The 12461-nt window shown below is 39.6% G+C and overlaps 1 protein-coding gene across 8 annotated transcripts in view; it reads right to left on the bottom strand.

Moving 5' to 3' along the window:
* Positions 1-811: 811 nt before the first annotated feature.
* The window catches only part of ZNF420 (zinc finger protein 420), a 32130-nt gene continuing 20480 nt past the window's right edge, over positions 812-12461 (bottom strand). For 5 of the 8 annotated variants that reach the window (XM_012436448.3, XM_064381363.1, XM_064381365.1 and 2 more), the window contains one exon: positions 812-3976. In XM_012436448.3, the coding sequence (XP_012291871.2) occupies positions 2046-3976 (1931 nt within the window). In that variant the 3' untranslated portion in view covers positions 812-2045. Of the gene's footprint in view, positions 3977-5228; positions 5919-8947; positions 9066-12461 lie in introns of those variants that run through there. The other 3 variants (XM_064381366.1, XM_064381367.1, XM_012436467.3) reach the window with 2 other exon arrangements.

Genomic DNA, 12461 nt, shown 5'->3' with positions numbered 1-12461 from the left:
CTAACTTCTCACCTCACTCCTTCAAGTCTTGGCTCAAGTCTTTCCTTCTTGGCGGTCTACCTTGATCACTGTATTTCACAAAGCAACCTAAATGATCATATCCCTCCCACTGCCTTTGAATGACTTTTTCCCCATAACACTTAAGTTCTAACATACTCTGTACATATGATTACCTCCTCCTGCTAGAATTGTTAAGACAAATATCCAAAACATCTAAGATAGTGGCTGGAATATATTAAGGACCTAATAACTGACTACTTTTAGAACAATAGGCACCTATAAGGAAAGCATAAATATGTTTACTAGCAGACCGCCTTTGTATGCAATGGCACTGGTCTAATTTCTTGTTCAGGTTCTCACATTGTATCACTGTAAGTGGCTTAAGGGTAGAGGACTGAGGGCCGGCCATGATAGATAACATCTTACCAAAGTAATACTGCTTTCAGTTGCTGCTAGTGGGCCACCTAGCTCTACTCTGAATTTACCTCGTTCACAGGACATTCCTGAAAGCAGCAAGTGTGCAACATGCATCCTGAATCACCTCTGGCATTTCTTCCAACATCACAGCAGTGACTGATATAAAGCATGGTGGTATGAGTGGGAGGCAGTGACATGATGTCCTGCCTGTTAAAACAAGCATCTTTCAGCTCCTACCTTAATTTGGGCAGTTCCTCATTCTCAATAACCTAGAGATACTCCAATGGCCTCAATACCCCATTTGAGATTTCCTTTACCCATAGCATCCCACTTCTAGGTACAAAATTTCATATCCTTAAGAATTTTTATTGTCAATAACAGAACTACAATAGCATCAACAAATAAGAGGTTTAATTTTATTTAAACAAACACAGGAGGCAAGCAGACCAGAGCAAATATGGCTGTTCCACAAAATCATCAGGGTTGCAGACTCCTTCTGTATTTCTGCTCCATGATCCCTAACACCCCCCATACCATTCTCAAAGTCCCCATGACAGTACTGGAGCTCCAGCTTAGATGTCCACATTGTAGGAAGGGGAAAAAAAGACAGGAAAAATGGATTTCATAAATCTCCTACTCATATAAACACCACTTCTATCTTGTTGATCTGCAAGGAAGGCTAAGATAGTTTTTCAGCCCAGAATTTTGTTATTAAAAAAGAGAAAATAGATATAGAGTAGGAAAAAAGCAGTCTCTATCACAAACTCTCATCATTTTGCATTGCAAAATAGTCTGTAATATTGGTTCTTATTTTGTTTACTTCAAAAGCAATACATTCAAGTTTTAAAAAATTTCCTAGATTTATTAGACTTTGGATCTCAGACTTTGTTAAAAATCACTTCACACCTTGCCCCAGTTCTCAAACAGCTGTGCTCAATCATCTAGGGATTAAAGCCACTGGTTTTCTTTGAACAGTATGAATTTTCTCTTATAGCAATAATTGATGAGATTTAAATGACAGCTTTCTCACATTCATTATGGCATACAGTGCCCCTCAACCATCTAGGATGTGTTGATAAAAGATTTCTCAATATTTATTACACTCATAAGTGCTCTCCTCTCATGCAAATTCTCTAAAATAACACTAGTGAAAATGGTAGCTAATATTTGTGGTATGCTATGTTCAAGGCACCATTCTAAGAGCTTTTACATGTAATAACTTACATAATACTTCCAAGAATCTTATAATAAAGGTAATATACTTAGGTGTATCTTAAAATGATTAAACCAAGGTAGAGGTTAAGTATCATGATACATATAACAACAACAACAAAAAATCAACTAGTAAAGCTAAGATAATGTTGAAAAAAAAATTTGTTTTCAATATGGCTAAAGGCCTTCCTACATTAACTGTATTGAAACTATTCTCCAATTTGCTAATGTTTAATAGGTTTTCAGTAATGATAGGTTTTTCTATATGAATGGCACTAACATTTTCTTTTCCTCATACAAATTCTCTGATGCTGCGCCTTATGAGGCAGATGTGCACCCATATTCACATTTGTGAGAATTCGTTGCTGGTAACAACCAGAGAACCTCTTCATAGTGATCTCAAAGAATCAGACAGTTCACATGTAAACTTCTGAGCCATGACTAAAGTCAATACCACATTCTTTATATTCAAAAGATTTCTCACTGATATGAATTCTCTGATGTTGCGTTAGTTGTGAACCACGAGTAAAGGCCTTCCCACATTCCTTACATTGATATGGTTTCTCACCAGTATGAATCCTCTGATGCCGAGAAAGATGTGAGCTCTGAGTAAAGGCCTTTCTACATTCTCTGCATTCATAGGGCTTCTCACCAGTATGGATTCTTTGATGTAGAGTAAGCTGAGAGCCATGACTAAAGGCCTTGCCGCATTCCTTGCATTCATAGGGTTTTTCTCCAGTGTGAATTCGCTGATGTTGAGTCAACTGTGAACCACGAATAAAGGCCTTCCCACATTCCTTACATTGATATGGTTTCTCACCAGTATGAATTCTCTGATGTTGTATAAGTAGTAAGCCACGTGCAAAGGCCTTTCCGCATTCATTACACACATAGGGTTTCTCACCAGTGTGAAGTCTTTGATGTTGGGAAAGATGTGAACTCTGAGTAAAGGCCATTCTACATTCTTTACATTCGTAAGGTTTCTCACCGGTATGGATTCTCTGATGTTGAGTAAGCTGTGAGCCACGAATAAAAGATTTCCCACATTCCTTACATTCATAGGGTTTCTCACCTGTGTGAATTCGCTCATGCTGAGTAAGTTCTGAGCCACGACTAAAGGTTTTTCCACATTCTTTACATTCATAGGGTTTCTCACCAGTATGAATCCTCTGGTGTCGTGTAAGGAGTGAACCACGATTAAACGCCTTTCCACATTCCTTACATTGATAGGGTTTCTCACCAGTGTGTATTCTCTGATGTTGGGTAAGTTGCGAGCCATGACTAAATGTCTTTCCACATTCCTTACATTCATAGGGCTTTTCATTGGTGTGAATTCTCTGGTGTTGGGTAAGTTGTGAGCCACGGATAAAGGCCTTCCCACATTCTTCACATTTATAGGGTTTTTCACCAGTATGAATCCTCTGATGTTGCATAAGTAGTGAGCCCCGAATAAAAGCCTTTCCACATTCCTTACATTCATATGGTTTTTCCCCATTATGAATTTTCTGATGTTGAGAAAGCTGTGAGCCACAAATAAAAGCTTTCCCACATTCCTTACATTCATACGGTTTCTCACCGGTATGAATTCTCTTATGCAGAATAAGTTGTGAGAGCTGAGTAAAGACCTTCCTACATTCTTTACATTCATAGAGCTTCTCACCAGTATGAAGTCTCTGGTGTAGTGTAAGTTGTGAATTCTGAGTAAAGGCCTTCCCACATTCTTTACATTCGTAAGGTTTCTCACCAGTATGAACTTTTTGATGTCGGGTAAGTTGTGAGCTACGAATAAAGGCTTTCCCACATTCTTCACATTTATATGGTTTTTCACCAGTATGAATTCTATGATGTAAAATAAGTTGCGAGCTTTGAGTAAAGGCCTTCCCACATTCCTTACATGCATAGGGTTTCTCACCAGTATGAAGTCTCTGATGAAGACTGAGTTGTGAATCACGACTAAAGGCTTTCCCACATTGCTTACATTCATAGGGTTTTTCACCAGTATGAATACTTTGATGTTGTGTTAGGTGTGAGGCTCGTCTGAAGGCTTTCCCGCATTCCTTACATTTATAGGGTTTCTCAGTAGAATGACATTTTGAATGTTGAGATAAGTAAGTATGCTGGTTGAAAATGGACATTTTGTCATATATGATCATCCCTTGCCTGAAATATTCCTTCTGATTTTCTTGTTGCTTCTCCATCTTGCCTTTGGCTTCCAAATAATCCCTGGAATTGGACTCTTCAAGGTCACACTTTTCAAGCCTGTCACTCATTTCCCATTGGGGTAATTCTGTTTCATAAGTGTTCTTTTCTGGAGATAAGTCCTTTCTTGCACACCTTGAAGGCAAGTCTGAAATAAGAGAGAATTAAAAAATTGAGAAATATAACTTCTATAGCAAAGACAAATAATAGGAAATTATAATACCCATAAAAAATAACATACATTATGAGTTTGTTTCAAATATTGCTTACTATGACCCATAATGATACCTACCTTTCACATCACAACCTACTATATATAAAGTTTCATAATACAGTATCTTCCCTGCTTTCTATTCTATTCTGCAATAAGTCTGCTCTTTTCTATTTCTCTCTCTCATACACAAAACTGACTAAACTGACTTCATAGTACAGAAATGTTCCTACCTAGAATTAAAAAACTGACTATACTGATTTCATAGTAGAGAAATGTTCCTCCCTAGAATTTAAAACACAACTAAACTGATTTCATAGTACAGAAATGTTTCTACCTAGAATTAAAAAATTAGCTTAGAAATATCTCATATATTAATATATGAAAGGGGCATCTGAGAGATGAGAGAATAATGAAAACTCAGATGAGAAGATAAGGGAAGAGATTAAGAAAAATTTTAAAGTCAGTAGTTCTCAAGCTTTGGTGGGGATCAAAATCACCTGGGGAGCATGTTAAGATTATAGCTCTCCAATATTACAACAGACTAACTGCTAGTGAATCAGAAAAAGATCCTGGAGATCTTTATTTTTAATACTTCCTATCAACTGATTCAGATTCAGATGATGATTTTCTGTACCTGCTTAATACTTTTTAGTAGCTTCCATGTTAAACAATATAAAATCCAAACTCTTCAATGACTTTGACTCATTTCTGACAATCCAAAAATTTGGATTAAGGTCATTCAAGACTGCTTGCCATAGCAAACTTAAATCATTACTGGATTTTGTATAATGTTATGCAAGGACTGAAATTTTTTAATTTTTCTTTGCAATGTCTAGCACTCAGTAAAAACCAGGTGAATGAAAGCACAAGACAACTGAAAAACAGGAGAAAAAACAAAAGAAACTTTGACCTATAAGGACTCAAGTCATGTATCCACCCACCATCATACTTCTATTACTCTTAAATACCCTTGTTCTGGTCCTCTGTAATCAACCCTTCATACCACCCTGGTGGTAGATGCCTAGAAACCAGTTACTCTGGTTTCCCTACAAATTCCTTATAGATAGAAGCAAAAGCACCTCCATACTAAATCTATGATCCTATTTACCTCTCCAATTGCTCTTCTTTAGCTCTCCCTATCCCTTTCAAACAAGATACTAAGTTGCTTTTGTTTACTTATTCTTACTTCACAGTTTACTTTGTTCCTTCATGCTTTGGCTCATGTCTTCTCATCTTGTCTATTGAAGAACAATTCTGTGCAACACATCCTAGAGCTCCTAGGTGCTGCTACAGGTCTAAAACATAATGAAAGGGTTCTATAATCTCATGGAATGTTGGAGAGAAAAAAGGCGATTATCCAGTCTGGGTGTGGTGGCTCACACCTGTAATCCCAGCACTTTGGGAGGCCAAAGAAAGTGGATCACTTGAGGTCAGGAGTTCGAGACCAACCTGGCCAACGTGGTGAAACCTCATATCTACTAAAAAATACAAAATCAGCTGGGTGTGGTGACAGGCATCTGTAATTCCAGTTACTTGGGAGGCTGAAACAAGAGAATCATTTGAACCAGGGAGGCAGTGGTTACAGTGAGCCAAGATCTTACCACTGCACTCCAGACTGGGCAACAGAGCAAGATTCCATCTCAAAAAAAGAAAAAAAAATATATATATATAAAGAGAGAGAGAGAGAGAGAGAGAGAAGATTAAAAGAAAATAAAGATGGAGAGTTGGGGAGGGATAGCATGGGGAGAAATGCCAGATATAGGTGAAGGGGAGGGAGGCAGCAAATCATACTGCCACGTATGCACCTATGCAACAACCTTGCATGTTTTTCACATGTACCCCAAAACCTAAAATGCAATTAAAAAATAAATAAATAAATAAATAAATAAATAAAACTAAAAAAAAAAAAAAAAGAAAAGAAAATAAAGAAGATCAAGCAATGAAGTAAGAGCCAGAAACTAGAGAGGTGAGCGTGCTCTGAAGTCAGAGCTACCCTTGGAACATTTGCTGGCTTCAGTAGCCTAAGGTTCTATCTTAGTGTTCTGAAAAAATTTAAGAGACAAGCCCTTGCACCCACACAAGAGCAGTGATTAGAAATAAACCACCTTACAAAATTGGAACCTATTCAAGGCCTAAAGTTCAGAGACAGGAAAAAAATTTCATCTGACCTCAGTCTTGGCCATTTTTAAAAAATTGACTTTTACTCTGAGTTGGGGAGCCAAAATTAATAAATAACAAGATAGTTAATGGGAAAGTGCAAAAGCTAGATGGATAGAAGTTAGGTGGCTAGTATAATCCACCTGGCTCAGACCAGATGATCGTGGAGGTAAGAGTGGAGGAAGTGAGGTATCATTAGAGAACGGATATATTTTGAAGGTATACTAAAGAGAATGTGATGATGGAATGGACATGTAACATGAAAAACAGAACACAAGGAAGACTATGCATGTTCTGCCTGAAAGGCTGGAACAAAGGAAGTGCTACTTACTGAGAACTCTTCACTGTTCTGATAGGGGCAGATGTGGAAGAGAATGTGAAGAGTCTGGTTTTGAACTATTAGACATCAAATGAAAATGTTCAACAGACACATATATGTGCAAGTATGTGACTCTAGGGAGGTGTTTGTATTACAGATATAGTTTGAAAGTCATTACCAAATAAATAACATTTAAAGCTATGAGATTTGATGAGGTCACCCAGGGAGTACCTTTGTATATAAAACAGAAGGGGAAGGATGAAAAAGGGATGTTTGAGGATTGAACCCTGGGTCACTTCAGGTAGATGAGAAGGAAACAGCAATGGAGACTAAGAAGGAGTAGCCAGCGAGGAAGGAGAAAAATTAGAAGAGCACAGAACCCCAGAAGCCATGTGAAACAAGTGTTTTAAGAAGGAATGATTGGTTATATCAAATGCTGAGACATGAGGCAAATGGTGCATTTTTTTTTTTTTTGAGATGGAGTCTTGCTCTGTTGCCCATCCTGGAGTACAGTGGCACGATCTCAGCTCACTACAACCTCCACCTCCTGGGTTCAAATGATTCTCTTGTCTCAGCCTCCTGAGTAGCTGGGAATCCATGTGCATACCATCATGTCTGGCTAATTTTTTTGGATTTTTAGTAGATACAGGATTTCATCACGTTGGCCAAGCTGGTCTTGAACTCCTGACCTCAGGTGATCCCCCTACCTCGGCCTCCCAAAGTGCTGGGATTACGGGTGTGACCCACTGCACCAGGCCTAAATGTGCTTTCTAAATTAAAAATGGCTTTATTAGCAATATGGAGATTACTGGTAATCTTCACAAGAATGGCTTTGGTAGAATAATGGGAGCAAGTTCTGACTGAACCAGATTCAAAAGAATGAGAGAATGAGAGAAAAGCTGGTGTTAGGGAAAATGGAAAATTATTTTGTATTTTTCTGTAAAAAAGTAGCAAAGAAGGCCAGGTGTGATGGCTCATGCCGGTAATCCCAGCACTTTGGGAGGCTGAGGCAGGCGAATCACGAGGTCAAGGGCTCAAGACCATCCTGGCCAAAATGGTGAAACCCCATCTCTACTAAAAATACAAAAAATTAGCTGGGCATGGTGGTGCGTGCCTGCAGTCCCAGCTACTCGGGAGGCCGAGGCAGGAGAATTGCTTGAAACTGGAAAATGGAAGTTGCAGTGAGCCGGGATTGCACCACTGCACTCCAGCCTGGCGATAGAGCAAGACTCTCTCAAAAAGAAAAAAAAGTAGCAAAGAAATGGAGCTATATCAGAAAAATGTGTATATCAAAAGATTTGTTTCTGTGCTTTTCCTTTTAAGATGGAAGAAACTATGACATGTTTGTATGCTGATGAGAATTCTTGTAAAAGTTATGGACAAGTTGATGTTAGAGGAGACAAAGGGCAATTGCTTCAACAATGTCCTTAAAAATACAAGAAGGAATGGAATTCAGTATCCAAGTGAGAGTACTGGCCTTAAGTAAAGGCACACAAAGTTTACATGTCTACAGAAAAAGAGGTTGAACGAGTATAGATGAAGGTAGGTAAAAACACAAGGAAGCAGGAATGTGCAGAAATTCTCTACTTCTAGCTTCAGTTTTCTCAGTGAAATCAGCTCAGGGACATCATCTAAGAGCCAGGCAAGGAATTATAATAGTCATGACCGGCTGGGCGCGGTGGCTTATGCCTGTAATCCCAGCACTTTGAGAGGCTGAGGCGGGTGGATCACGAGGTCAAGAGATCGAGACCATCCTGGTCAACATGGTGAAACTCCGTCTCTACTAAAAATACAAAAAATTAGCTGGGCATGGTGGTGCGTGCCTGTAATCCCAGCTACTCAGGAGGCTGAGGCAGGGGAATTGCCTGAACCCAGGAGGCGGAGGTTGCGGTGAGCCGAGATCGTGCCATTGCACTCCAGTCTGGATAACGGCAGTGAAATTCTGCCTAAAAAAAAAAAAAAAAAAAAAAAGTCATGACCATTATGTAACTAACAACTTAACTCCTAAATAAACAAAAACTAGCAGATATACAAAGAAATAAATCACAGTTATAGTAAAGAATAGAATATAAACAGAACAGAAATAAAAACAAGGAAGACTATAACGTAATAGTATAGGTAGATAGATAAAACTGATATAAAGTGTTTTCAATTATCATATTAGCATAAAATTAAAAATTATAAAAACATATAATCCTTGAATTAAGTAACTAAGACACTTCTATATGATGTTTGTTATAGGAGAAAATAAAAATAAAATTTAAAAACAATTTAGAGGCCAGGTGCAGTGACTCATGCCTGTAATCCCAGCACTTTGGGAAGCTGAGGCAGGCGGATCACGAGGAGTTCAAGAGTAGCCTGGCCAACATAGTGAAACCCCATCTCTATTAAAAATACAAAATTTAGCCGGGCATGGTGGTGGTACATACCTATAGTCTTGGCTACTTAGGAGGCTAAGGCAGGAGAATTGAACCTGGGAGGTGGAAGTTGCAGTGAGTCAAGATCATGCCACTGCACTCCATCATGGGCAACACAGCAAGACTCCGTCTTAAAAAAAAAAATTTAGAACTAAATGGCAAAAGAAACTGTGGGAAAGCCCATGCAATCAGCTAAATTTGTACCTAGAGAAATTTACAGTTTTAAGTACATTTATTAAAAAACAAGAAATATTATAGGTAAAAACAAGAGAAGATTTCACCTCAAAAAGTGAGCAAAAAGCATTAACTAAAAACCAAAAATAAGCAAGATAAAAATCAGAAAATAAGTAAATTAGAAATACAGAAACAGCAGAAATAATTAGAAAAACTAAAATATCAAAATTCTTTGAAAATATTAATAAATAACACAAAAAAGTGACATGTAGGAAAAAAATACATGGAGCACAAATCCGAAGCACTGGAAAGAAAAAATAAACCATAAATTCAGGAGATAAAAAGTATTTATGAGAGATTATGGATGTGACATCAGCAAGATGGCAGAATAGGAGGTGACCCACTCATATCCCATCACAACAAGAATTCTGCACCCATCCACAGATAAAAGTCTCTTTGCAGAAGCTTTGGAAGTCAGGTAGGAGGGTGTAAGACTCAGGTAAAGCCCAACACCTAGGAAAGTAATTTTGAGGGTGCAGACTGGCACCCAGGTGGCTGATCTGCCATGCTTGATCCCAGGTTCAAGCTTGAAAATGGCCCCATTCCCCATAGGGCTTGGCTATAGCCCCATTTGGCCTTGGACGTGAATCAAAACCATCTGTCAAAAGGTCCAGGGGAATCATGCACACTAGTGTCTAGGTAGAGAGGCTCGTATGCCTGCTGACATCAGTTCTGGTAGTGAACCTCCCAGTTACTCTGTGGCTCAGCTCCAGCCTCTTAGTTGGGGTCCTAGTTCAGAACTGCTCATACAAGGATCCAGAGTAAGATTCATCCATATCTAGTAGTTTGAGAGTTGGAGTCTTCACAATGGGCTCGCCAATCTCTGTCCCACAGCAGACATTAAGGAAGCACAGTCTGCCTTGGGACCTCCTGCAATAACTGGAGAACTATCCCCTCTGTGCAGACACAGTGGGAGACACACACCCACTTGGGCTGAGATGGGCTCATCAGCTGCCATTCCACAGCACATGCTCAGGGGGTCCAGTCTCAGCTCCAGCACCTCCCAGGGCAGTCAGGGAACTATTCCATCTGTGCAGGGACCAGCTGGGAGACATATGCCTATGGAAGCCTCTGTCCCACAGCAGATCCCGAGAGGGTCCAGCCTAAGCTCCAACCCCTTTGGTTGTAGTCATAGAACTACCCTCTCTGTGCAGAGACATGCTGGGAGATGTGCACCTGTCTAAGCCAACAAGATAGGCTTGCCAGCCTCTGTCCAACAGCAAATCCTGAGGCGGCCCAGTCTCAGCTCCAGCCCTCTCACTGTAATTAGAGACCTATCTTGCCTGCGCAAGGACCTCCTGTAGGCACACCGATCAGGGCCACCAGGACAGTCTTCTGGGCTCAGGTCCCTGTCTGGACTTCCCATACAACACTAGTATCCTTCTTGGGTTTTCCCTAGGTTCACTCAGGTGGAGAGCCCCATCAACCTTGGAGCCCTGGTAAGGCTAGCAGGAAGCCTGGGCTCAAGAATGCCCTCTAATGCTGAGACAGATGCAGTGGTTACAGGCTCAAGGGAATACAACAGTTAGTCTGTTTAGAATGTCTGGAAGGCCCTTAGAAGAAGGATAGCCACAAACAAACAAAGCTAGATTGCAAACTTTTTTTTTTTTTTGAGACGGAGTCTTGTTTTGTCACCCAGGCTGGAATGCAGTGGCACAATCTCAGCTCAGCTCACTGCAACCTCTGCCTCCGGGGTTCAAGCAATTCTCCTGTCTTGGCCTCCTGAGTAGCTGGGACTACAGGCACACACCACCACACCTGGCTAATTTTTGTATTTTTAGTAGAGACAGGGTTTCACCATATTGGTCAGGCTGGTCTCAAACTCCTGACCTCAGGTGATCCACCCACCTCAGCCTCCCAAAGTGCTGGGATTACAGACATGAGCCACCATGCCCAGCCTGCAAATGCAAATAAATTGCTCAGTGTGCAGATATCATCACATGTCCATAAACATAAAGAACATTCAGGAAAATATGAGCTCATCAAATGAACAAAATAAGATGCTAATGACTGATGAAATCAACGTACAAAAATGAGTAGCACTTCCATATGCCAACAGGAAACTATGTGAAAATGAAGTCAATCCCATTTATGATAGATAGCAAAAAAACAAAAACAAACAAACAAACAAAAACTGAAACAAACCAAGGAATAAATTCAACCAAAGAGGTAAGAGTTTTACAATGAAAACTATAAACATCGACAAAAGAAATTAAAGAGGAAATTAATAAATGGAAATATATTCCATGGATCAGAAGAATTAACATTGTTAAAATGTCTATATTACCCAAAACAATCTACAAATGCTTTGTAATCCCTATCAAAATACCACCAATGACACTATTCACAGAAATACAAAGAACAATCCTAAAATTCATATGGAACCACAAAAGTCCCCAAACAGCCAAAGCAATCTTTTTTTTATTTTTGAGATGGAGTTTTGCTCTTGTCGCCCAGGCTGGAGTACAATGGTGTGCTCTTGGGTCACTGCAACATCCACCTCCCAGGTTGAAATGAGTCTCCTGCCTCAGCCTCCTGAGTAGTGGGGATTACAGGTGTACACCACCACGGTTAGGTAACTTTTTGTATTTTCAATAGAGATGGGGTTTCACCATGTTGGCCAGGCTTCCTGGCCTCAGGTGATCCACCTGCCTCAGTCTCCCAAAGTGTTGGGATTATAGGCATGAGCCACCACACTCGGCCACCAAAGCGATCTTGTACAAAAAGAACAAAGCTGCAGGCATCACACTCCATGACTTGAAAATATACTACAAAACAATAGTAACCAAACAGTATGGTACTGGCATGAAAACAGACACATAGAACAATGGAACAGAATAGAGAACTCAGAAAAAAAAATCCATATATTTGCAGCCAATTGATTTTCAACAAGAAGGCCAAGAACACAAGTTGGGAAAAGGACACTCTCTTTAGTAAATGGTACCGGGAAAACTGAATATCCACCTGCAAAAGAATAAAACTAGACCCCTATCTCTCACCACTCAACTCAAAATGGATTAACGACTTAAATGTAAGACTGGAAATGATGAAAGTAGTAGAAGAAAACACAGGGAAACAGACACTGATCTGGGCAAGGATTTTTTAATAAGACCTCAAAAGCACGGACAATAAATGTAAAAACAGATAAATGTATTACATCAAAGTAAAAAGCTTCTGTACAGCAAAGGAAACGAGAGTAAAGAGACAACCTACAGAATGGGAGAAAATATTCACAAACTATACATCTACCAAGGGGTTGATACCAAGAATATATAAGAAAGTCAACTCAACA

This window comes from Aotus nancymaae, unplaced genomic scaffold (genome assembly GCF_030222135.1).
Source record: "Aotus nancymaae isolate 86718 unplaced genomic scaffold, 86718_ANA_hifiasm-v0.15.2.pri h1tg000028l, whole genome shotgun sequence".
NCBI classification, from domain to species: Eukaryota; Metazoa; Chordata; class Mammalia; order Primates; family Aotidae; genus Aotus; species Aotus nancymaae.
The sequence above is the reverse complement of the archived record's forward strand: the minus strand, read 5'-3'. Positions and strand labels throughout refer to the sequence as shown.